The sequence below is a fragment of the Ranitomeya variabilis genome, chromosome 7 (assembly GCF_051348905.1).
Source record: "Ranitomeya variabilis isolate aRanVar5 chromosome 7, aRanVar5.hap1, whole genome shotgun sequence".
Lineage (NCBI taxonomy): Eukaryota > Metazoa > Chordata > Amphibia > Anura > Dendrobatidae > Ranitomeya > Ranitomeya variabilis.
The window spans coordinates 34,970,992-34,998,396 of record NC_135238.1 but is presented as its reverse complement, the minus strand read 5'-3'; the positions used below and the strand labels follow the sequence as shown (position 1 = coordinate 34,998,396).

The window sequence follows — 27,405 nt, the reverse complement described above, 5'->3', positions numbered from 1 at the left end:
TCACCACAATCTTCATCCCAACCCTAACCCATCTCTTCAACCTATCACTAACAACCGGTGTTTTCCCCTCAAGCTTTAAACATGCCTCAATCACACCTATCCTCAAAAAGCCCTCTCTTGACCCATCCTCTGTATCTAGCTATCGCCCTATATCACTTCACTTCTCCCCTATGCCTCAAAACTACTGGAATAACACGTCCATCTTGAACTGTCCTCCAATATATCTTCCTGCTCCCTCTTCGACCGCTTACAATCAGGCTTCCGGTCACACCACTCCACTGAAACTGCCCTAACTAAGGTCACCAATGACCTATTAACCGCCAAGAGCAAGCGACACTACTCTGTCCTCCTCCTCCTCGACCTGTCCTCTGCCTTTGACACAGTGGACCATTCCCTATTATTACAGACCCTCTCATCCCTTGGCATCACAGACTTGGCCCTATCCTGGATCTCCTCATACCTAACAGACCGGACATTCAGCGTCTCCCACTCACACCCCACCTCCTCACCCCCTATCTGTCGGAGTCCCACAAGGTTCAGTCCTTGGGCCCCTGCTCTTCTCCATTTACACCTTTGGCCTGGGACAGCTCATAGAATCTCATGGTTTTCAGTATCATCTCTATGCTGATGACACACAGATCTACATCTCTGGACCAGATATCACCTCCCTACTAACCAGAATCCCTCAATGTCTGTCCACTATTTCATCCTTCTTCTCCGCTAGATTTCTCAAACTTAACATGGACAAAACAGAATTCATCATCTTTCCTCACGCGACCCCCCCAACGAACCTATCCATTACAGTAAATGGCTGCCCACTCTCCCCAGTCCCACAAGCTCGCTGTCTTGGGTAATCCTTGACGCTGATCTCTCCTTCAAACTGCATATCCAAGCCCTTTCCACTTCCTGCCGCCTTCAACATAAAAATATTTCATGGATCTGTACATTCCTAAACCAAGAATCTGCAAAAACCCTAGTCCATGCCCTCATCATCTCCCGCCTTGACTACTGTAACCTCCTGCTCTGTGGCCTCCCCTCGAACACTCTCGCACCCCTCCAATGTATTCTAAACTCAGCTGCCCCACTAATCCACCTGTCCCCCCGCTATTCCCCGGCCTCTCCTCTCTGTCAATCCCTTCACTGGCTCCCCATTACCCAGAGACTCCAGTACAAAACCCTAACCATGACGTACAAAGCCATCCACAACCTGCCTCCTCCATACATCTGTGACCTCGTCTCCCGGTACTTTCCTGCACGCAACCTCCGATCCTCACAAGATCTCCTTCTCTACTCCCTTCTTATCTCCTCTTCCCACAATCGCATACAAGATTTCTCTCGCACATCACCCCTACTCTGGAACCCTCTACCACAACACATCAGACTCTCACCTACCATCGAAACCTTCAAAAAGAACCTGAAGACCCACCTCTTCCGACAAGCCTACAACCTGCAGTAACCACCGATCAACCAACCACTGCACGACCAGCTCTTTCCTCACCTACTGTATCCTCACCCATCCCTTGTAGATTGTGAGCCTTCGCGGGCAGGGTCCTCTCTCCTACTGTACCAGCTGTGACTTGTATTGTTCAAGATTATTGTACCTGCTTTTATTATGTATACCCCTCCTCACATGTACAGCGCCATGGAATAAATGGCGCTATAATAATTATATATATCTACATCTATCCATAGATATTTCTATGGATAGATATATCTATTCATATATCTATCTATAGATATATCTATGTATCTATATAGATCTATCTATAGATAGAAGGAATGAGATAGATCTATACATAGATCAATAAATATTATCTATAGATCTATTTGTCTATCCCATATCTATCTGTGCAATGGAGTGTGGGTTGGACAAATGTAAAAGAGTAGGTTGGACAAGAAATGACATCACAATTTTTTTTTTTTCTTGTTCAATAAGAGATCTTTATTAAGCTTTCAGAAACTCATACAAATCCGCATAAAAAAACGAAAAAAAAAAACGTGCAAAAAACGCATCAAATCCGCATTAAAAACGCACCTGCGTTATCTGCTAAGAGCTGCGGATTTAGTGCAGAAACATCTGCAGGTAAATTTGCAATGTGTGCACATACCCTCAAACCTTTTAGATTTGTATAGATTTTAACCTCTGGATATGAATCGTGAAATGGTAAAAAATTGAGCACAAATTTTATATTAGATACAAAACGTTCGATTACACAATTACATTTTTAAAAGAAAAAGTTTTTTTCACATACAATTCTTCACATTTCTCTTTTTTTTTCAATAATAACTGGTGAAAAGTGGTAAAGCAAAAAATCATCAAAGCTTTTATGCCAGAAAACTGATGTAAAATCTTTCGAAAAGTCGCAAATTTGTTCCTTTCATTTGTGCTTTCATAAAAGTTTGAAGCAACTAGTAACTTTTTTTTTTTTATTCTAGATTTTACTTTACATGTCATTTTTCTGATTTACCATGAAATGCGCTTGCAAGTCACCTTTCAAATCTAAGAAAAAAAGTGTCCACTCTAATTTTTGGAAAAGCGGCCACTTTAGTCACATAACGTCCCCCTTTGGGAAGAGGAAGCGAGAAGACCTATAGTGAACCTATAGGAGAGCACAATGGGAGATCCTAGGTGATAAACTGCTTTTGTTTTATTTTTACACCATACTTGGCCACTTTTCAACATAAAACTTGATGGACAAGGTTCACTCCCAATACTTTATACCGCTCCCCTCTACTGTACATGCAGGAAGGCTGCAGCCAGGTGACGTGACCATGTACTCCCACCTAGTGGTGGTAATTGGTGTTGCAATTGATTTTACTTTTCTCCATTTTATTGTATTTCGGGATATTTAAGACACCTAAAACATTGGCGCCTGATTAATCAAAACTGGTTCTAATTAGGTCATTTTCTGATTCCTTTAAATAATCAGTCTGTTGCTGATAGATGGAAGTCATAGAGCCCATTTACACACTACCACGTTCAGGTATAATTACTATATAGAGAGGAGACTATGGACGGTCAATAGTTTCACTTTATTGCTGAAGTATACATGAGTTTATATTTCCATATAGACCAGAAAAGGCAACATGTGACACGACATAAGCACAATGGGGGCTAGCGATACATACGGCAGCTATATACATATATACAATCTGTAAGGACATGGGCTGTATACATCATATAGTGTTTTAATAGTGACTTTGAAGAAGATCTCCGTAGTAAACTGTACAAATTAAGCTTTCCTCTATCTTAAATACACTAATCGGGTCTAATTATATACATACGTTTAGAGCAGGCAATGTTGGCGTAGGACGCGCTCGCTTATCACTAATCCACTGCAGGTCTCCTAGCTTTCTCTTCTAGCTGTGACCTCTGCAGCCAAACAGCAACCACTGATTGGCTGCAGCAGTCACATTCCATCATAAAAAAAACACTCTCCTCCTTCTGGTGCAGCGATCACTTGCTTCCTCCTGTCAGAAAAAAGGAAGTCTGGAGACATCAGCATAGATCTAGTAAGGGAGTATGATTTTTTATTTTTTTTTTATTTATGACCACTGTGGGCGTATTTTAAAAATAATAAAACGTAGTGAATAACTCCTGTAAGCAAAGCTTAAAAAGACATTGACTTCTGCTCTGAAAATTAAAATCCCCCATTCTGTTCTCATGGGAAAATTCTGGTAAATGTCAGAAATAGATTTATATTTTTTATACTTCTATTTCTATCACAGTGCTATCTTCATGTATGAATTGTCTTCTCTGTCCATGTTTTGCTGTACTAGCATATGGCTATTACTTTGGCTGCTTCCTCTTGCCCTTAAATAATACAGAGGGAGAAAATAGGACATGTTCTCGAATTTCACTGGGAAGCCTTTGTTGACCGTAAGACTTTTCATATCCAAGAGATCCTCAATGATTGGCGCCTTGTCCAGAGAAAAAGGAATATTGGTAGGAAAACCGGCAAATTCTAAGTCCAGTGCCATCTTACGTCCTTCCGTGTTTGCCAAATTCCTTATGTCGAAGGTCAAAGCTAAAGGTTTACCGGCTTCCTGGCCAAGACTTTCATTTAAGGTCTTGTCCATGCCATATTGAATGCTTGAAGTCTTCTTTCCCGATTCATCTTCTGAAGTCTCAGAATAAGAGGGATATTTCCTGTTATAAAAGTTTAACTCCGTTAAGTGATAGTCAGAATGTTGAGTCTCGTCCCAAGGATCTATCCCACCAACGACCGTTCCAGTCTGAACAAGGTCTCCATTATTTTGAACCGAGTCTTTGTAAAGATCATCAACGTCAAACGAGCCACTGATGTGGTCCAAACTGCAAGTAGAGATCCTTGTAAGGCTTTCAAAAGGCTTGTACCCCGAGTCAAAATCAAGGCGGGTGGTACTTCTAGGCGTATCGCCTTGTTGAATGGCTTGGTTAAAGCTTTGATATCCTGGCACTTCAGACACAGACGTGGTACGAGATGTTGGAGTCATAGTTGGTCGAAGATGATCCTCATATGACTGAGTGAGACAAGATCTTGTGTTGGAATATAGAATACTTTTTGGATTTTGCTTGGAATGGTGGTAATAGGTTTGGCAAAATGTTGTGCCCAGAGAGAAGAGTGATACGTTGTCTCCTACCGTAACTTCGCATCCAACCTCCGCTAAAGCACTGGCAAAGCTGTTGTAGCCAGAATTGACGAACATGTCATCTTTAACTACTTGAGAGCCACCCTCGATGCTGGATACCGGAGCATAGGGCAAAAAATCACCTTGACTGAGAGAAGATTGGTCAAAGTATAAGGAACTTGGCCTATCTGATTTTATATCCCCCGGAGAATCATCAGAATCATAACTTTGATATCCAGATTCTTGAGACACTATGGAAAGTTGCAGGTGTCTTTCAGTTTTCTGAAAATTGTCTCGTAGAACTGAACACCCAAAGCTCCCAAAGGAGTTGGTTACCTTCGTGGATGAGTCGCATAGGATGTCACTAAACATGTTATCGATAGAAAAGTCAGTGATCATCAGAGGAACGTCTTCCTTATCTTCAGGCGAGTCCCCCTGGTACAAGTTGTCATCTTCTCGAGGAAACAGGTGAAGGCAGCATTCAATATCTACTTTCTCGGGTTCTAAAATAATTACTTTCATGTTATTTCCTGTGAGGTTTGGATTGTCTTTGACCAGATGTTCCTTGGTGAATCGTTCCTCTGTGGACATTGTGTGTGCCTTCACCAGTTGACTCAACCAATTGCCACTGGTGAGAAGAAAGAAAAGTAAAGAACATGATAACACGGAGCCACCAATTACATAATATTTCCTGATGTAAAGCAAGAACTTACCATGATTTTCCGGCACTCGGCTTTCCAACTGCTTTCAAATTATTATGCTAAAAAAAAAAAAATATAGATTTTTTTTTTTTAATTTTTATTTTACAAATGCAAAGTACAATACAAAACATTCTCTTGGCAAGTTAGTCCTGTACCAAAGGGTCTCAAATTTTGGATACAAGTCCACTAGACCCTCCTTTCTTTAACCTCTTCACGACATCTTCTGTACATGTACGGTGCAAGTTAGAAGCGGGTGTATGGGGCGGGCTCACGGGGTGGTAATGGCTGTGTGATAAGTCAAATTATGTGATATTACCATGTCAAACTTACCTTGAACTATGTATTGTTTGTAATCTTTTTTTTATATATATAATAAACTTGTTGCTTTTATCTAATGATATTTGAACATGATTGATACTTCGTTATGAATTGCTATTTGAGGATTTTTTTACTCCATTGTGTTGCAGGATAAATCCAATTTGACACTTCCCTATATATTGAGGGACTATGGTCCTTATACCCATGAACAGTATTGTGCCCAGTCTCATGCGCACCCTGTTTATTCTTCACCCACCTGTATCAGTTTGCCCTTGGCTACTTTGCTTTTTGCAGGATCTGGGATGTTATTCCACCAATTTTTCTTGGTTCTACAAGTTAAAGTAAAATGTTTATAGCATTAATTTACCAGAATCATAATACACAGTTAAAGGAGTTGTAGATAAAGTTTGCAGTCACTCTGTGTGACTGCAGACTTGTGAATCCCCACAGCACTCACAGTGCTCGCTGTCAGGTTTGTCCCGTGAGCAGACTAGATGTGCGCTGTCTCACCCAATACAAGTCTAGTCCGAGTGTGGCCAGATTCTTGACAGTGAGCACTGTGCACGCAATGTGAGGATTCACAAGTCTTCAGTCATATAGAGTAATTGCAGACTTGATCCACAAGCCAGGCAACCCGTTTAAGCAGAAAATACCATAGAGTGAAAGAAAATAAAGTTTCAATTTCCATATAGAAGAAAAAACAAATTACTTCTGGGGGATGAAAGCTGTCCATTGTGCACCAGGGTAGTAGCGGGCAGGCTAGTGTACAAGCTGGATGGGGTAGTAGTGGTCTGGTGGATGGGATGGATGGGGTAGCAGTGGTCTGGTATATGGGATGGATGGGGTAGCAGTGGAGTGGTCTGGTGGATGGGATGGATGGGGTAGCAGTGGTCTGGTGGATGGGATGGATGGGGTAGTAGTGGTCTGGTGGATGGGATGGATGGGGTAGTAGTGGTCTGGTATATGGGATGGATGGGGTAGTAGTGGTCTGGTGTATGGGATGGATGGGGTAGCAGTGGTCTGGTGGATGGGATGGATGGATGGGGTAGTAGTGGTCTGGTGGATGGGGTGGTGGATGGTATGGATGGGGGTTAGTGGTGGTCTGGTGGATGGTATGGATGGGGTAGTAGTGGTCTGGTGGATGGGATGGATGGGGTAGTAGTAGTCTGGCGGATGGGATGGATGGGGTAGTAGTGGTCTGGTATATGGGATGGATGGGGTAGCAGTGGTCTGGTGGATGGGATGGATGGGGTAGCAGTGGTCTGGTGGATGGGATGGATGGGGTAGTAGTGGTCTGGTATATGGGATGGATGGGGTAGTAGTGGTCTGATGGATGGGGTAGTGGTGGTCTGGTGGATGGGATGGATGGGGTAGCGGTGGTCTGGTGGATGGGATGGATGGGGTAGTAGTGGTCTGGTGGATGGGATGGATGGGGTAGTAGTGGTCTGGTGGATGGGATGGATGGCGTAGCAGTGGTCTGATGGATGGGGTACTAGTGGTCTGGTGTATGGGATGGATGGGGTAGTAGTGGTCTGGTGGATGGAATGGATGGGGTAGTGGTGGTCTGGTGGATGGGATGAATGGGGTAGCGGTGGTCTGGTGGATGGGATGGATGGGGTAGTAGTGGTCTGGTGGATGGGATGGATGGGGTAGTAGTGGTCTGGTATATGGGATGGATGAGGTAGTAGTGGGATGGATGGGGTAGTAGTGGTCTGGTGTATGGGATGGATGGGGTAGTAGTCTGGTGGATGGGGTAGTAGTGGTCTGGTGGATGGGATGGATGGGGTAGTAGTGGTCTGGTGGATGGGATGGATGGGGTAGTAGTGGTCTGGTGGATGGGATGGATGGGGTAGTAGTGATCTGATATATGGGATGGATGAGGTAGTAGTGGGATGGATTGGGTAGTAGTGGTCTGGTATATGGGATGGATGGGGTAGTAGTGGTCTGATGGATGGGATGGATGGGGTAGCGGTGGTCTGGTGGATGGGATGGATGGGGTAGCGGTGGTCTGATGGATGGGGTAGTAGTGGTCTGGTGGATGGGATGGATGGGGTAGTAGATGTCTGGTGGATGGGATGGATGGGGTAGTAGATGTCTGGTGGATGGGATGGATGGGGTAGCAGTGGTCTGATGGATGGGGTAGTAGTGGTCTGGTGTATGGGATGGATGGGGTAGTAGTGGTCTGGTGGATGGAATGGATGGGGTAGTGGTGGTCTGGTGGATGGGATGGATGGGGTAGTAGTGGTCTGGTGGATGGAATGGATGGGGTAGTAGTGGTCTGGTGGATGGGATGGATGGGGTAGCGGTGGTCTGGTATATGGGATGGATGGGGTAGTAGTGGTCTGGTGGATGGGATGGATGGGGTAGTAGTGGTCTGGTATATGGGATGGATGAGGTAGTAGTGGGATGGATGGGGTAGTAGTGGTCTGGTGTATGGGATGGATGGGGTAGTAGTCTGGTGGATGGGGTAGTAGTGGTCTGGTGGATGGGATGGATGGGGTAGTAGTGGTCTGGTATATGGGATGGATGGGGTAGTAGTGGTCTGGTGGATGGGATGGATGGGGTAGCGGTGGTCTGGTGGATGGGATGGATGGGGTAGCGGTGGTCTGGTGGATGGGATGGATGGGGTAGCGGTGGTCTGGTGGATGGGATGGATGGGGTAGTAGTGGTCTGGTGGATGGGATGGATGGGGTAGCAGTGGTCTGGTGGATGGGGTAGTAGTGGTCTGGTGGATGGGATGGATGGGGTAGCAGTGGTCTGGTGGATGGGATGGATGGGGTAGTGGTGGTCTGGTGGATGGGATGGATGGGGTAGCGGTGGTCTGGTGGATGGGGTAGTAGTGGTCTGGTGGATGGGATGGATGGGGTAGTAGTGGTCTGGTGGATGGGATGGATGGGGTAGTAGTGGTCTGGTGGATGGGATGGATGGGGTAGTAGTGGTCTGGTGGATGGGATGGATGGGGTAGTGGTGGTCTGGTGGATGGGATGGATGGGGTAGCAGTGGTCTGGTGGATGGGATGAATTGGGTAGTAGTTGAGAGTTGCATTCAGTATGCAGCAGGTCACGTGGCTACGAGCTGCAGTCACTTACTAATAACGGTGCCTGGAGGATTTAGCCATAAATGACTTTTCTTCCTTTGCTCTCACCTGATTATGACGATGTAGCAGGATACCGTGATCAGCACTACAGTGATGCAGCATATTGAGATGATCACCCACTTTATGTCCATTAGGGTCAGGTTATAATCTATAAGCAGATGAGATAGGATGGTGTCATTTCTCAGGACAGCCATTACAAAGAGCAGAGTTAGCTTGCATTTAAATTGCACCCTTGAGGGTTCGCGTTTCGCCCACTCTACAGTCTGTGACCAGATATGGGGTCGCTGAATCAGTGATCTCTTAGGCTGGGTTCACATTGCGTTAATGTGTGCACGCTAACGGACAGCGTTGCACGGCGAAAATGTCGCAATTAACGCCGTGCAACGGGTCCGTTAGCGTGCCCATTGACAGCAATGTAAATTTCTCCTGCAGCGCATCACTAGCGCGTGCCTTTTTCGGCTCGCGCTAGTGATGTGCCGTTCTTCTGTGACGCGCCTCGGACGCTGCTTGCAGCGTCCGCGGCGCGCCCGAGGTCCGTTCCCCGCTCTCGCAGATCGGGGATCTGCGAGAGTGGGGACGTTAACGCGACCCCAAACACGGCCCCTAAATAAACATTGCGTTAACGCAATCCGCTAGCGCTAAACGGATTGCCCTAACGCAATGTGAACCTAGCCTTACCAAGGTCATTTTACCCTGACTTCATTACATACTGTGCACCGAAATCTGCCTCATGGCATTATCCACGGTTTGGACAAAACCTTTAATTGGTTTGATCCATGAACTTCCCCCATCCTTGCAGTTACGCAGTAGAAGTCAGCATCTCCACCTGGCTCTCATCACTTTTACACTTTTACTTTAGATTAGAGGACAATTCACAGGTTGTAACTCACCAAGGAACATTCCCAGCACAGAGACTTGGCAATAACCTGCCACTAGGCAACACTGCACTCGCACAGCCGTCGGTGATGGGGGATTTTGGCCTTCTGGTACCGTCCTGGCTTTGACAACCCTTCTCTCTACCAACTCGCTCCACCAGCCAGCAGCTACTTCATGGTTGTAACCCAGGGGGCCCTGTGTAACCTTACATCCCTGTACAAGGGTTAAAGGGTGAAGGCCAGGGTTCCACTGGGACCTGATAAACATAGGTTTTGTACAAGCTCTCTTTTGAAGCCCTATTAAGAGCTGCCAAGCTTTCACCTACAAGGCTACATTACAGTTGGGAGCCAAATGGAGTCCAAAGATGACCATGCTGTATATTTTAAGAGCAATTATCAGTGGACACGTACGAAAACAAATCTGTCTGTGGTCACCACTAGAGGGAGCAGAAGAGCCTACTGCATACTGTTTTATCAAGGAGAGCAATGTATAACTGTGTACAATACATTCTCTAGTGATGGCAGAAGGCAACCAGAATTAACTTCGTGTCTACATAGGTGAGCTTTGTCAAAGAAATATTGAGCTCCACCAATTGTAATAGATCAAGAAATGAATCCCTGTGATGGTCTGGTGCCGGTTTATGGAATGAGCTTAGAATCTGTGTCCACTCCGCAAATAATGGGTGTTGGCTGTGTTACACAGTCGTCATACACAGTCGTCATTCACCTCCATCAGCAGTCGCTGCTATTCAGCTCCATAAAGGGAACCGGTCACCTGAATTTGGCGGGACAGGTTTGCGGTCATATGGGCGGGGTTTTCGGGTGTTTGATTCACCCTTTCCTTACCCGCTGGCTGCATGCTGGCCGCAATATTGGATTGAAGTTCATGCTGTGTCCTCCGTAGTACATGCCTGCGCAAGGCAATCTTGCCTTGCGCACGCGCAGTATGCTTTGCCCAACTGCGGGCAAAGCCGAAAAGCACTAGTGTGCATGCGCCGGCGCACTATGTCCCGGAAGTATTTCGCTGTGTTCCGGGACATAGTGCGCCGGCGCATGCGCACTAATGCTTTTCGGCTTTGCCCGCAGTTGGGCAAAGCATACTGCGCGTGCGCAAGGCAAGATTACTTGCGCAGTCATGTACTACGGAGGACACAGCATGAACTTCAATCCAATATTGCGGCCAGCATGCAGCCAGCAGGTAAGGAAAGGGTGATGATGGCCTGGTGGTAATGGCTCCTACTGGTGCCATCCTAGACCTTTTGTGAAGCCCATCCTTTGGTCTGGCTTCATAGGAGACCATAATTTTCCCTATATACTGCAATACTGTGGTGTTACAGTATATAGAACAAGCGATCAACTGATCACAGGTTCACCTCACTTTAAGGGGGCAAAAAATATATAAAACGAAAGTTTGAATCCTCTCTTCCTTTCCTATTTTAAAAATAAAGAAATAAAAAAAAAATAATAAACATATTTGGTACTAAAAAAGTACAAACCATCAAAATATTAAATTAATTAAGCAAGTATGGTAAATGCTGTGAAGAGAGAATTAATTGGGCGGCACAATAAAAAGCGATCAAAACATCATATGCACCCTGAATTGGCATCATTGTAAAAAAGTCAGATCCATTGCCCCCACCAAAAAAACAAAAAAATGACCGATCCCAACTTCCTTACTGTTTGTGAACACGGCGTCTGGACTCCAGTCGCTGTGGAATTCCTTGGTTTCCCCTTTGTCGGTGTACGTGGTCCTTACTCGGGCTCGGTACTTGGCGCCTCGGCTCAGCTGCCTCTTACTGAACGTGTAGCGGGGCTCTACTTGTGGTAGGTCGTGCTCTAATTCCTGTGGATGCAGGGAGCCGGTTATAGGGGGCTGTCGGCAAACAGTTATGTAACAGCTGTCTGCCCCAAAACACATCCTCACTTCAAAATGGGTCCTAAAGAACAATATAAATACCTTCTACCAAAACCAGCACCATACTTGGACAAAAGCTCTCTAGCTCTGGAGCTGAAACACCTGTTTACATAGGGCAATCTATCTATCTATTTGAGTCTCCTGAAGTGTGTCCCTCACTGCTGACTATTTTAGCAGGAAATGGGTGTGATCTAATTTAATCTATCCATCCTTAGCAGTGAGACTAGGTCTAAACTGGTTTCCAGCCTTTAGATTTTAAGAAGAAAAATTCCAGTCCCTGTCATTAAAGGGAATCTGTCAGCAGGTTTTTGCTACCTCATCTGAGAGCAGAATGATGTAGCGACAGAAACCCTGATTCCAGCAATGTATTACTTATTTGACTACGTGCAGCAGTTCTGACACAGAGTTTTTAGATTTAGCAATGAAGCAGAGCTGAGAAACCTAACCCCGCCCACATCAGGCTCTGTATACACAATGGCTATAGATAGTGAGCTGCTTATCAAAGGAGGGGGCGGAGTCACACTACCAGGCAGGTGCTGCTGTTTCCTAGCAATGATAAACTCCTGGCGCTAAAAGAATCATTGCAGGAAAAGAAAACCACAGAGCTTGATAAGAGAGGTATCGCTGAAATCTTTGTTTTATCCACTACATCATGTTGTTGTCTTCCGGTTACATAGCAAAAACCTGCTGACAGATTCCCTTTCATGGTGAGGAATTCCATCAGAATCCAACTTCCATGTTACCGTTTTGTTGTCTTTCTTGGAGATGAACTGGATATTAAAGGATAGATCATCTCTAACGGTGTATTTGTCTTCATAATTAGTATTCCAGCGGACAACCCCATTTTCTGGATCTGTCACGTCCACATTTAAGTTTGATGGAGCCTTTGGTTTAACTGTTAAAAAAAAAAAAAAAAAAATGGTTTTCAAGATTACCGATACTGAGTACAATCCAGAAAACTGGTGGAGGAACTGGTTAGATACTGAACTGGTTGGCAGCTCTGGGATCTCAGGAGCAGCTTTCCACATGTATTCGGCTCTCTCATCACATACATTTCCATGGGAGTTCCGAAAACATCCACACAAGGGTGCTTTCTGAACTCCGATAGAAGTATACCCTCCGTCTGTTCACACTGGCCACAGAACACCAGTGACCCTCATCTATCAGACACTTATAGCATGTCCTATAGAGAGTGCTTCTTACAGACTTCTAAACACAAACGATCTAGAACAGGAACTCTCGTCCCCGATACAAGTGATCAGTAGGGGCCCCAGCATCTAACATAGGTGATAAAGGCCATCAACAAACAAACACCTCCTCTTGAGAGTCTTCACTTCAGCAACATATTTTACTATCCTGTTAGGCTTTCATCAAGGAAGTTTTAATTACAGGGGCATGAGTCCGGGGGGTTTGCCTATCACTGAGTGAGTCAATGGGGTGGAGCCAGTAGATATGTTTAGTTATGACTTTGACCAAAAACGCCTTGACGTGGCAATTGAGCTCACATATATTGGCCAATCTATGCACTAAGTACCTTCATTGTACTGTAATTTTCATAGCAATTTTTGCAGATGAATATTTCATATATACAGTATATAGCGCTTTTTTTTTCCTATTTTCTATGGCGGTAATGCAGTACCAATCTTCTAGAGTAATCATTCTTGGCAAATCATGGTGCAACCTTTATTGTTTTTTAACTTATGGTTGGCACCTATTCACACTAGCTTGAATGTGCTGACCAATCATAGTTCACCAGTGTATGAGAGATCACATGATAGGCCAATCAGCTGCCAGTATGGATGAAGATAATTATATATTCTAAAAAGGGTAAGTATGGTATTTATGAAAATTGATGAACTAATAGTCTTAGTGATTTATTTTTTTTTCGGAACTCCCATAGAATTGAACCTGAGAACGCCGCCCACCTTCCCATATTGGTTATCTGATCATCTGTACTCATCAGGAGCGCCAAGTAGCAAGTGTTTAGTTTCCCTACAGCACTCCCACAGGTGAAATGAAGTATTACATTGTTTTTTTTGTAATGAAACCCCGACCAACAATGAATTCATGGGTCTTGTAAACCAGACCACACATTAAATGTCCTGGGAGATAACAACCTTAAAAAAAAAATGATGGCAAAAAATAAAAACCTCTCTGGCCAACAGTTCAGTTATTTCATTTTGACCCTGAGAAAACTGGAGCCGACGATGTTTTCATAAATTTTAACACAATCTTACAGAAAACGAATATCTTACCAGAAGTGGAAATAGTTATATCTGCTTTGTCCACGATTTGCCCTTTTGATTCAATTACTATGGTATAAGATTCAAATTTTATAATTGGCAACTTATCGATGTGACAGATACATTTATTAGGTATTTTGAAGTTCTCATGATATTCATTATCTATATCCTGGCAATAATGGGTTCTGAAATAAAAAAATAAAAAAAAATAATATTTTATGAAATATCTACACATTTATATATTGGATTTATAATTTTTGTTACTTACTGATCAAGTATGTCTATGCATTGTAATTGGAAATCTGATCTGCAGTTAGTGCCTCCATTCACGACTTCCCAAAAACAGACCATTTTTGAATCGAGATCATTCTCACAGACCAAGTTTGTAATCCTAGGGAGGTCTTGTGCTGTAAATTAGGAAAAAAAACACATATAAATATATATCCATGAACTTAATACATTCATTATATAGATGTCATCTTCAGTCTACGACTCTCCAGTTGTTGCAAAACTGTAACCTGCAGCCATTAGGAAATATATACAAATACCTTGAAGAAGTATTCATACCTTTCCACATTTTTTCACATTATACCTACAACTTTAAATGTATTTTATTGGGATTTTATGCAGCAAGCATTTGTGAAGCGTATAGGAAATGATACGTGGTTTTTTAAATATTTGAAAAATATAAATTGGAAAATTGTGACGTGCATTTTTATTCCTGAGTCATTACTTTGTAGGACCACCGTCTTTTGGGGTATGTCGCTACCAGCTTTGCACATCTAGAGGTGACATTTTTGCCCCTTTCCACACTCGCTCTCGCTCAGTGAGATTTGATGGAGGTGTCAGTGAACAACAATTTTCAAGTCTTGTCACAGATTCGAACTGGGATTTAGGTCTGGACTGTGATTGGGCCATTCACACACATGAATATGCATTGATCTAAACCCTTTATTGTAGCTCTGGCAGGATGTTTAGGGTTGTAGTATCGCTGGAAATTGAAAATATTTTCAGCCTCTCACAGGTTTTCCTCCAGGATTGCCCTGTATTTAGCGCCATCTATCTTCCCACCAGCTTCTCCATCCCTGCTGAAGAAAAGCCACCCCACAGCATGATGCAGCCACCATCGTGTTTGACTGTGGGGATGGTGTTTTCAGGGTGATTTGAAGTGTTAGATTTTTGCCACACATAGGATTTTGCATTTAGCCCAAAAAGTTCTACTCTCATCTGAACAAAGGACAACAAGGATCCCGGCACTCACATGTGGAATTAAATTGTTTAGTCCAGTATACATCCTAAATGCCTATCTATTTAATGACATAATCAAATAGATTTTCTAGTATGCTGTCATTAAAAAATCCCTATCCTTCCCTAACTACGCTATCTAACTGCTACACAATTTTTTCTTGTTTTACTACTTCCTTTTTGATGATGCTTTGTTTGAGGATCCCAGTGGATGCTGGGATACTCAAAGGAAGCATCATCAGGAAGCAGAGGCTGCGGTCACTGGTGCAGCCTCTGCCTCCTCCCTGAAATTAATCGTTATCGATGACACTTGTTTCAGGAACAATGTGCACTGTGCGATATGCACAATGACAGTGCGCTCTGTTGTCGGCTCATCATTTCTGATCTGAGCCAGCCAGAGAGTGCACTAACATCGTGCACATTACAGAGTGACAGAGCAGGGACTAGCCCAGCCCCTGAAACAAAGGTACGGACCACCCCTTTAAAATTGGCCAAACCAGCCAAAATCAACAGATTCTGTGTATGAATACCTCTGACTAATGATTGCCAGGGGAGATTAGAATCTTGCATGTATGATTTTGGACTGTTGATCCTTTTTTTCTGCAACAGACAAGCTACCACCAGAGATGTCTGGCAGAAGCTCTCTCATAGAGAACATAGGACAGCTGTCTAAAATGTATGGAGCTTTAGTCAAACACTTGACTGGCTAATAAGTATATCGCTTCATTCAGATGACTGTATTTTCAGTCCAAAACACTGACCTTATAATGATCATGTATCGAGTCTAATAAATTAAAGATTACTACAACTACTGGACTACATCACCAGGGCCCCCAACAGTTCATTATTACATTACCAGAACCACCACCAGTACATGACTACAATACCAGAACCACTGTCTGTACAGGAATACAGCACCACCATCAGTATAAGGATACTGCACCACCTCCAAAGGGACCCCTTTTATACTGCCCATCTCCATAGGGATCCCTTTATACTGCCCTATTAACTTAGGGACCCCGTTATACTTCTCCATCTCCATAGGGATCCCTTTATACTGCCCTGTTTACATTTTTATTGGTACCATTTTCGGGCACATGACATTTTTTTATCACTTTTTATTACGATTTTTGGGAGGCAGAATGAACAAAAACCAGCAATTCGTGAATTTCTTTTTTTTTTGGGGGGGGGGCGCTTATACCATTCCACGTTTGGTAAAATTGATAAAGCAGTTTTATTCTGCGGGTCAGTACGATTACAGCGATACCTCATTTATATAATTTTTTACGCTTGTGGGTGTAACGTGAAAAAATGCGGAAAAGTTTACATTTATGATTCCTTTTTCAAGGCACTGTAGGTAATTTTATACATAAACTCATAGATTTTCTATTGAATCTGTCCAGCACTGTGCTCATGCTCTTGGATAAGCTGAGCACTTTTCCTTCTTGGGTTGATAGAACTGATCCTCAGATCAATCAAAATAAGCCACCCTGTGTGTCCATTAGGAATAACACTATATCTGGTCATCAGATGATGTGTGTCCTGCTTTTTTCACAAGCTTTCCTCTTTGTGGTCTTCATCTCTAATTTTCAGTTGTTTCTGAGTTAGTAGATGGAACCTAGCTGCTATATCTTCCATACATGACTCACTGAGCCATGAAGAATTCCTGTTTCTCTGTATATATGTAGTACATGTTCAGATGCAGCAGCTTGGAAGACATCTGACAGCACTACTGTGCAGTGTAGCTGTGAATACTACACTGGGATGAGATAAAACATTTTAATAGAAAGTAGCAGCAGATCTGTGGATTTTTTATACCTCCTTCTGTCTCTCACTGACTGTTCCATCCCATTCCCATCTTCATAGACTTTGATAGACAGCTTTATAGACTTCAATAGGCAGCTGTAATCTGATCCCTCAGTTACTTTGCCTTGTTTTATCCAAGACAGATTTTCTCAGTATTCATAGTTTTTTTTCACAGAAAATGATGATAATTATATTTTTCTGATAAGATATATTACAAAGTTTCTTATATTCATTTGCATTGTTGGTTTATGCAAAAATTGTTGATTATATATGGGATTAGTTATTCACCATTATCATGAATTGTGATTTCATACACTTTTTTTTTTTTACTTTATAATTTAGGCCTGTTAAAAAGAAGTGTACTTTCAACAAACTTTACGAAGATCAATAGTATATATTTTTGTAAAAAAAAAAAAATCCCTTTACATTATATAATCTCAGAGAATTCAGCTTCCTTCTCCATCCCCACCCCTGAACTTATTCACTCTGAAAAAACAGCTCAACCTAGACTCCGTAGAGGAGGAATGAGGATACAAGCAGACGGAGACACAGAAAGATCGTGCTGAGCTGTCTAACAAGTTGGGTTTTTTTACATCATCCTAGAGCTGGATTCACATCTACACAGCTCAGTACTGCTGTATATTGTCCACTATGTTGCTGCTGCTTCTCTCTGTGTGCTAATTAAGGTATGAAGTGCAGGAATTACTCTCTGTGTGCTGTGCGGTGTCATTATACTAGCTAATCTACCCTTCCAGCTCAGAATCAAATGCAAATTAAAAGACTGAGCATGCAGAGGGGAAAACAGGTGAAAATGCAGGGTACAAGTCATACAATGATCAGAGGTAGTGATATCCTTAATGCACACAGGACAGGTTATTCTTGAAAGTGACTTGAAAATACAGTTACCCTTTAAGTATTTTTGGTCTATGGATGTAAACAAGAATGCCCCTGTTCACTGACAACAAGCAGATATATTGAAAACGATGACATCTAACAATTGAAGGATGTTTTATTATACACTTATAAAACTTTATGTAAAACTGGGAAAACTGTAAAAAAAAATATCCACAATCACATACACATATAGCGCAGATAACTTACAGGCACTTGGTGCAATTACTAATACGGCAATCCATATCAAGCTGATCCGTGCAATCTCTGATTCCATCCGCAAGACTGTCATTGTCTTCATTTCAAAGAGATTTTAGCAGAGCCTGCAGATTAAATAACAATAATCAGAAGTCAAAGTCATATTGAGACAAGTTCATTATCACACACTAACAACTTAGCTGCACCTCGATAATGACATAGGAAATGGGACTCTTCATCTGATCGTTGTACAATGCCTAAAAGAGACACTTTTCAGAAAGCAAGTCATGAGAAAAAGCCTCTGAGGCAGCAAAGACAGTTCAGCTCGGAAGGCTATAGAAGTGTGAGCGCAGCTCTATGGTCTAATACAGGCTGTAATGCAGAATTTACCTTCCATGTCAGAGGGAAAAGGGACAGCAGTGTGCAATAGGCTCGCCTTTTATATGAATATACTGCCATATTCCTACAGTGCCCAGTTAAATAGCTACTTACAGTGCCCAGATAAATAGCTCTATACAGTGCCCAAATAAATAGCTCTACACTGTGTCCAGATAAATAGTTCCACATAGTGCCCAAATAAATAACTCCACACAGTGCCCAGATAAATAGCTCCACACAGTGCCCAGATAAATAGCTCCACACAGTGCCCAGATAAATAGCTCCACACAGTGCCCAGATAAATAGCTCCATTCATTGCAGATAAATAGTTCCATACAGTGCCAGATAAATAGTTCCATACAGTGCCAGATGAAAGAAAACTCCATACAATGCCCACATAAATAGCTTCACGCAGTGCCAACATAAATTGCTCCATGCAGTGCCCAAATAAATAGCTCCACGCTGTGCCCAGATAAATAGTTTCACATAGTGCCCAAATAAATAGCTCCACACAGTGCCCAGATAAATAGCTCCATTCATTGCAGATAAATAGTTCCATACAGTGCCAGATAAATAGTTCCATACAGTGCCAGATGAAAGAAAACTCCATACAATGCCCACATAAATAGCTTCACGCAGTGCCAACATAAATTGCTCCATGCAGTGCCCAAATAAATAGCTCCACACAGTGCCCAGATAAATAGCTTCATTCAGTGCCCAGATAAATAGTTCCATACAGTGCCAGATAAAAAAAACTCCATACAATGCCCACATAAATAGATTCATGCAGTGCCAGATAAATTGCTGCATACAGTGCCCACATACATAGCTACATACAGTGTCCAGATAAATAGTTCCACATAGTGCCCAGATAAATAGCTCCATTCAGCGCCCAGATAAATAGCTTCATACAGTGCCAGAAAAAAAACAATTCCCACATAAATAGCTTCACGCAGTGCCCAGATAAATTTCTCCAAACAGTGCCCAGATAAATTTCTCCAAACAGTGCCCAAATAAATTGCTCCATACAGTGCCCACATGCATAGCTACATACAGTGTCCAGATAAATAGCTCCACAGTGTCCAGATAAATAGCGCCATTTAATACCCAGATAAATAGCTTACACATTGCTTCTCACAGACCATACAATGACAGGCATTTGGCTATGATTAGAAATACGCGACTGCTTTCTTACAGAAACAGCATCACTCTTGCTTGTGTTTAGCACCATAAAAATTTTGAGCCTTTCAGAAAACCTTTGCCCGCCTGCTCAATTCAATGTAAAAAGAACAAAACAAACTACCCTCACTTTTTTAGCTTTACTGATTCATCATTGTGTCTTTGATTGTGTATTGGCTGCAGTGGTGATGTTATGTTGACAGCGCTGCAGCCAATCGCCGAGCTCAGCGCTCTGCAGTATGTAAATGGCAAAAGCTGCGGAGAGCTGTGATCGACTGCAGTGCTGTCAACGTGATGCCCCCTCTACATCCAAATCAGAGAGGCTGTGGTGGAGGCATCTTTAACTTTCCAGAATAATATGTTTTAGGGGCGGTGTGTATGTTTGGAGCTACTAAATGTTAGCGCTACATAAAAATAAAGATTATTATTATTAATAAAATAATTTAAAAAAATAGCTGTAATTGTACCAACCTGAAGACTCCTGCTGCCAGGTCCATTTTCACCGGAGCCGTAAAACAAAACCTTATTTTTTTGCCTTACTCTTGGAATTCAATTTTTTTATGATGTCAGTACTAAAAGTCATCTAAGCCATTATCCAATTTCGTGGACAGAAACACAAAATTTATGGCTCATGGGAGTGGGGGGGGGGGGGGAAGAAGAGCGCAAACATTTATATTGGATGCATCATTAAGGGGTTAATGATATATAACAACTTGGCCCTATTTAAGTGAATTTTGTATTTTTTTTATTTCCTTAAAATGTAGCAATTTTTGTGTGTTTTTTTTATTTAAACCTACAAATGTTGTGATTTATTAGTATATTTAAGCCCTGAAATATTAACAATATTTTCTAAGCCCAGCATTACATTGTAATCTTTTTAATGTTTTATTCCAAGTCCTGCAAAAATAATAAATATAAGAACCTCCCTTCCCTTCCTGAAGCACACACTCCTAATTCCTCTTCGAGTTCTGCAGAATTAATCTCCGTGTTGACATGTACACGTCATAGGACCATCTGTTTCTTATTGTGACTTTTTTTCCCTCCTTGTATTGTCGTTAACCCTACACGAGCACAATCATTCTGGAAACCTATAGGAATAGACCTGTTCTATGGAACAAACTGCTGGTAGGGACATAGCTAAATTAGGAGGAGTGGATGCAGTAACGCCCGGGTTTTTGAATCTTGAGGAGACCCAGAGAACGCCAATTAAAAAAAATGTGACATGATGGTGGAATGTTAGAGATGTATGATCGGGGCAATCAACCATTAGCACAACGCAGTTCATCATTCATGTCAGCCTCCGTTATCTCTACCTATGCCGCAGGGAGATCAAATACAATAATAGATAATAATGGAATTGTTTTATTTTCTTAATATACAACAACCAATTCCCCAAAAATTGGAACGCAGTGTAAAGAAAACAAGAGTGCAACAATTTGGAAATCTCTTTTGAACTGTGCGCTGATAACAAGCTGGATGGTCCTCTTCTCTTGAATATCTTAATTATATTACATCTGGTAGATGGTTAGATACTAAAGATTTGCAATTTTGCATTGAAAACATTTTTCTGAAATTGTTCTACAATATTTAGACGCAGGTGTTCACAGCTTCGTGAATCTCTGACCATCTTTGCTTCGGGGAGACTCTGCCTCTCTAACATGCTCTTGTTACACACAGTCGTGTGACTTCGTCCAGCTCTTTCTCATTCGTATCACTCACTTTCCCTGCCTTTTGTTAACCATGTCCCAACTTTTTCAGATGTGTTGCTGCCATCGATTTCTAAATGAGTTAACTTTTTCCAAATAGAAATTTGTCTAACGTTCAACTTCTGATCTGTGCTCTACGTTGTGCCGTGAAAAAAAATATGGCTATAAGAGATTTCCACCTGATTGCATTCTTATTTTCTTTACATTTTAAACAGCGTCCCAACTTATTTGGAATTAGGGTTATCAAAGTCAAATCTTCACTATTATAGCCCAAACATTACACATCAGGGGTGTAACCACTAAGGGTGCAGGGTTTATGGCCCAAAATTACACTTCTGGCACCTATATGTCACTTTAAAAGTTTGACACTGCCATTTTTTTGGGGGAAAAAACTAAAGTAATATACCTCTCCACATTGAAACACTCGCGGAACTGTCTTTTTGTATACATGCACCTTTCATAATCCACTTTGTGAAACTTTTTGGTAATATATGGTAAAAAAAAAAATGTTCTGGTATAAATTACCTAGGGGCGATAGTCAATAAATATTCCAGGCTCCAAATAAGATGCATTTTTAGTAAAATCTGTATATTAAGGCCAAAAAAAAAAGAAGAAAAAGCATGGAACACTCATATTTCAGGGAATATTGAGGTCATATAGAGGGGTTTGCCAAATGTGTGGCTTCCTGCAGCGTCCCCTGGTAACAGCAGTTCATCAGCAGGTCCATATTTAAAGAAGGGCGATACCAGATGGTATTTTCACCATGTATTGGTAAGTATCGGCTTTTTTCAGTGAGGTGTCACCGACATGTTCCTGCTGACACTTACTATAAAACTTATTCCATCCATATTAACCCAATTGTATCATGCTGGAAACAACCTTAGAATAATAGCACAAAGTATCCAGTGTCCGTAATGGGGAGTCCTCAAATATCGGAGTCAAACATCAGAATCACAAGACCTGTATTGCCACCAGACTCTGATGCTCATCTCCAATACTGGGTCCTGATACTTTACTTTGATACCTGAACCCTCAAGCTGATACCTTTCCTTGTTGCCATACCCTGACAATTAACTATGGTAGCCAAACTTGGTACCTGACCCTGAATCCAGACTCTAATATGTCTGATACCCAACCTCTGGTACCCGACCTTAATACCTGGCCTTGATAATGAACCGAGTTTGATATTTGCTTCAAAAACCAGTCTCTGACTTTGGTGGCCTGGATATCCGACCCTTACAATGAGACTTGGCTTTGAGACCTGCCCCTGATAATGAACCCTGATTCAGATTTTTGCCTTTGAAACCAGACACTGACTCTGGTACCCAACCTTAATATCTGACCTTGATAATGAACCCTGGGTTTGATATTTGCTTCTCTGTCTTTGGTGGCCAACCTGGATACCCGACCCTTACAATGAGACTTGGCTTTGAGACCTGCCCCAGATAATGAACCCTGATTCGGATTTTTGCCTTTGAAACCAGACCCTGACTTTGGTACCCAACCTTTCACCTAACTCCTGACAATGATGTTTGACGTTCATGCCTGCTCCTCATAATGGTAAAGATTGCTTGGCACACTAAGAGAGTTGGAGTGAAGGAATTTTAATGTGACCTAAAATACAGTAGTCACAAACGTTTTGGTCATCAAGACCTTCATCAGTGTACTATAAGGTCCAATAGATAGCCGTGGGGAACTCACATTTAAGAGAGTAATGCTTAGTCAGTTAGAGCAAAATGTCAGGTACGGTGGCTTGCCAGTGACCAAAAAACTGGCATATCAAAAAGAAGTGCAGGAATGGGTGTCCTGGACGTGGTATCCACCGCTTGTCTAGCAGGTGACCTGCACTACATATTCTCCGGCAGGATAAAGATACTCCACCTAGCATTTTTGAGGAGTATTTTTAACCAAGGAGGTACTCCTGCTACATCTGCTACAACTCTGCTACATCTGTGGACTCAATGTCTTTACGTAATTTGTGATTTCCCATAAATATATGACATGCTGATGTCACATGGTGTAGCAGAGCTTAGTTTGTCAGCAGTAGGATCTGATGTCTGACACTGATACATGACGCTAGCTGTAATATTTATTTATATCAGAGCCTAACTTCTAATTCTGATCCCCAACATTTATGATTGAACCGGTCTGTGATACCTGATTTCAAACTTAACTCCTGACTCGGATACTTGAGCCTGACTCAGATACGAATACCTAAAATTTATCCCTGACCCTGAAATAGGATCATGAAACCTGACTGATACCTGACCATGATCTAATACACCAGGCTCTGACAGTCATACCTGACCATGACACCTATACATTCACCTGATGCAGGAACATGACTCCTGACTCTGATACCTGACCCTGACTTAGTTAGCTGACATATGTAGACATCCAACATTGATACCTCTGACACCCATGTCTGCCCCCGATGCAGGATCCTGAGCCTTGACTCTGATACCAGACATTGACTCTAATGCATAAGACTCTGATACCTGACTCTGATACATGACCTTGAATTTAGTACACCTGATCCACAACCCTGACCTTAAAGGGAATCTGTCTAGGTCCCAAACACAGTTAACCTGCAGATATGGGGTTAATCTGCAGGATAATAGCAATAGAATGCTGTCCTGCCACCACACTAAAAATGCAGCTACCAGGAGAAAATGACCTTTACGCCACCCGGGAGCCGCCGGCTTTCAGTCATATAGGCGCACATGGATCGGCTAAAGTCACCGATCAGTACACCGAGAACGGTGGCTATAACTACACCCTGGCACTTTTATTGTCAGTTCGCTCTGCGGTGCATTGTACAGAGCTAGCTGTCAATCAAAATGCCAGGACGTACTTATAGCCACCGTTCTCTGTGTACTGACCGGTGACTGTAGCCGCTCCATGCGCGCCTCTATGACTGAAAGCCGGCGGCACCTGGGAGAAATACAGTAAATTTTATCCTGATAATCATGCTTTTAATAAGGCCGTTCAGCATTGTAACACTATTAACCCACAGATTATCCCTATATCTCCATGTTAATAGCGTTTGGGGACATGACAGGTTCCCTATAATATATGACACCTATAACTGCCTGTGATCCAGGATCCTTACAGCTGACTCTGATACGTGACCACTAACACAAGACAGTTATTGTGACCAGACTGATTTATAACTTTAGTTGCCAACATGACAATTAAAGGGGTATTCCCATCTCCAAGATCCTATCCCAATATGTAGTAGGTGTAATAATAATTTTAGCAAATACCTCCTATTAGTACAGTTCTTCTGATTTGCTATGTCTCCTTTCTAATGTGCAGGCATTGGTCAGGACCGTAGGTATCCATGGTTACGACCACTGATATAGTGATAGTTAGCTAGCTAGTTGCTAGTGGTCGTAACCATGGGTCCCCAAGGTCCTGCACATGAGGAAAGATCAATCCGATGGGTGCGACACTAACACAATGGCACAGAATCTTACATACACAGAATACTTATGTATAACTATGCAGACAGGCAGTGTTACAGTATATAACATTGCCAGGACGGTGGTTGGTACAGATGTGCCAGGGAAGTCTGACAGCAAGTCTGGTGCCGCAGATAAAGGTGTGATAAGCGGCTAAACGGTGATGAAACTGCCCCTTCTCTGTGTGACATGTGGGGACGCTGCAGTGAGAGTCACACGACTCGGATAAAGATCATCATGATTTCATTTGTTCCTTTTGTTCTACAGATTCTTATCAAATTTTCATCACTGTCACTTCTACATTTCACTGCTTTGTAAACCAGAAAAGGAAGCAAAATATGTGGCAAGCCAAGTTCTGGAGGAACACGTGTGAGCCAGCCGCAAAAATATACAGATCTAGCGTATATACAGTATACAGTGTAGTATGGAGGAAATATGGGGCCTGGTAGGGCAAAAGGACTTGGGTCATCCTCAGCAGACAGCCATGACTGGTAAGATTGGGGATAACTCCTGCTATATTTATCAGGTTAATATAATGCAGTAAATTTACCTTTAGGATATTCTGTGGATTTTCAATGCCATATTTGCAAGCAGGGAATCTGTAATATATTACAGTGCCTTGCGAAAGTATTCAGCCCCAAGCGACTTGCAGCTGTAATCGCAGCAAAAGGTGGCGCAACAAAGTATTAAGTTAAAGGGGCTGAATAATATTGCACGCCCCACTTTTCAGTTTTTGAATTTCCACAAAAATTTTAAATAACCAATAAATTTCGTTCAACTTCACAATTGTGTTCCACTTGTTGATTCTTCACCAAAAATTTACATTTGGTATCTTTATGTTTGAAGCATGATATGTGGGAAAAGGTTGCAAAGTTCCAGGGAGCCGAATACTTTCGCAAGACACTGTACATTAGCAGCAAAGTGTGTGAGATTTGTTCCAAACGCCGAGGAAAAATAAACCTGCAGTGAAGAAAATTTCTACATGTGAATGTACCCTTAGATGCCACCACATATGGAAAAATGTGATACCACCTTGCATCGTACAAGAGTCAAAATCAACTTTGTACTTGTAAAACGACAACAAATCGAGCGAAATATGAGATGTAATGTAACATAACTAAACATTAACCTGGCAGATTATATGGTTATGTTTCGCCCCGATTTGTGTGGTGGCTCTCTACAGTTTACACTCTGGATTGGTCTTGAGCTACAGGTATCCATCATTAAAAAAAGAATGCCAACAATTGGGCAGCTCATCTATATTTGTCAAATTTATAAAATTAGAATAGAGCCACCATCATCCATAATAATTGCTAGTCAGTCCGATATGTCAATCCTGAAGTCTTCTACAACAAAGCTTTGCTGAAGCTAAGTAGGTAGACCTTCTTCTATCGGTTTCTTCTCACTCAGTGGTGACTTTCTCTACAGTTTACTGTCCTGATCAATAAAACTATCTAGAATGCCAACAGTAGGACATATAAACCATATTTCAAGGTTTATAAGCCCAGAAAAGACAGCCGCCATCATCTTTGATGATTCTTATTCACTTCTGTAAGACGATCCTAAATCTTCTTCAGTAAAGCCTCGTTGATGCTCGGTAGGTAAATCTTTTTTATAAGTGGTCACACGTTTATATGATACTAAACTTTGTCAAGAAGACCAAAAATCTTAGCACCTTCGAGGAGGAATGTATAGGTGCAAAGTTTCACCATGATAATTCTTAGATTTAAAGATATCTTCACCTAAATTGGACATCTTAAGATCAAATGCCTAAATCTGGTCATATAGATAAGATGAAAGTTGCCGAAATGAACCATGACCACTTTGGTTATTTACAACTTTTTTGGCTGAAACTAAACATGTATGGTAAGATTTCATGATCATGTTAATCATTTGCCCACTTTCTTGTTTTATTTATTTTTTAATAAACTTAATGTCCCTGATCTGCCAGTGTAGCCGATAGTCAAGTTGTCTGTACGAACAGTCCAACGTAGGATTGACTGACTACAGTCAGGCCCAACCTAATGTTTAGCATATGGCCAGCATTAGATGAGAGTCCATCAAGAATCCCTTCCCAGTCCTAGACAGCTCCAGGTTCCCTATAGATAAATGGCTAGGATTCGGGAGACTTACCTTATGTTTTCCACGAGTCACCTGTCTGACGAGATTGAGGTGAAGGCATATTTTTCCTTCTCATAGTTACATGGCCCAGAAATGCCTCTTCTGCTGTTCTTATCGTCACATCACACGTATTTCCTCTTCAGCTCAAAGGCAGGATAGTCCAGCCTACTGAATTCACTTCTTGTTCTACGCCTGTACTTTGAAATTGCATAGTTTCCCAGCTCTGACACCGGCTTTGTGGGCAGGGACTGAATGCAAATTAAAACTATCTTCTCCTCCAGCTGGGAAAGAAGCATAAAACTCTAGTGCTCGAAACCCTCCAGTGGCTTCAAGTTTAAGTGCAAAAAAAGCTGCACATATCCCAAAAATACATACTGAAAGGTAGAGAGTTCCGAAAGTTATGAAAGTGGATTTTCAACAGATAAAGTTTGACATGATTATTGGAACCGCTCCCAATCTACGAGTTTCCTTATTCCGTATTTGGTAGACTCTGAGATATTTACTAAGGCTACTTTTACACATCAGGTTTTCGCCGTCAGGCTCAATCTGGCTAATTTTGAAAAAACCGGATCTGGCAAAATTTGCTGCCGGATCCGTTTTTTCTCATAGACTTGTATTAGCGCCAGACGGCCATACATTTTGTCCGTTTTTCACCGG

At 42.2% G+C, this 27,405-nt stretch overlaps 1 protein-coding gene across 1 annotated transcript; it reads right to left on the bottom strand.

The window, feature by feature from the left end:
• Positions 1-1,929: 1,929 nt before the first annotated feature.
• Positions 1,930-26,991, bottom strand: IL4R (interleukin 4 receptor). Its single transcript, XM_077274804.1, has 10 exons — positions 26,761-26,991; positions 17,913-18,025; positions 14,029-14,167; positions 13,773-13,945; positions 12,261-12,412; positions 11,280-11,445; positions 8,776-8,875; positions 5,887-5,959; positions 5,325-5,371; positions 1,930-5,239 (listed from the first exon to the last, which is right to left on the bottom strand). Exons 2-10 carry the CDS (start codon positions 18,001-18,003, stop codon positions 3,724-3,726), a joined length of 2,457 nt encoding a protein of 818 aa, XP_077130919.1. The 5' UTR covers positions 18,004-18,025; positions 26,761-26,991; the 3' UTR covers positions 1,930-3,723.
• Positions 26,992-27,405: the final 414 nt, after the last annotated feature.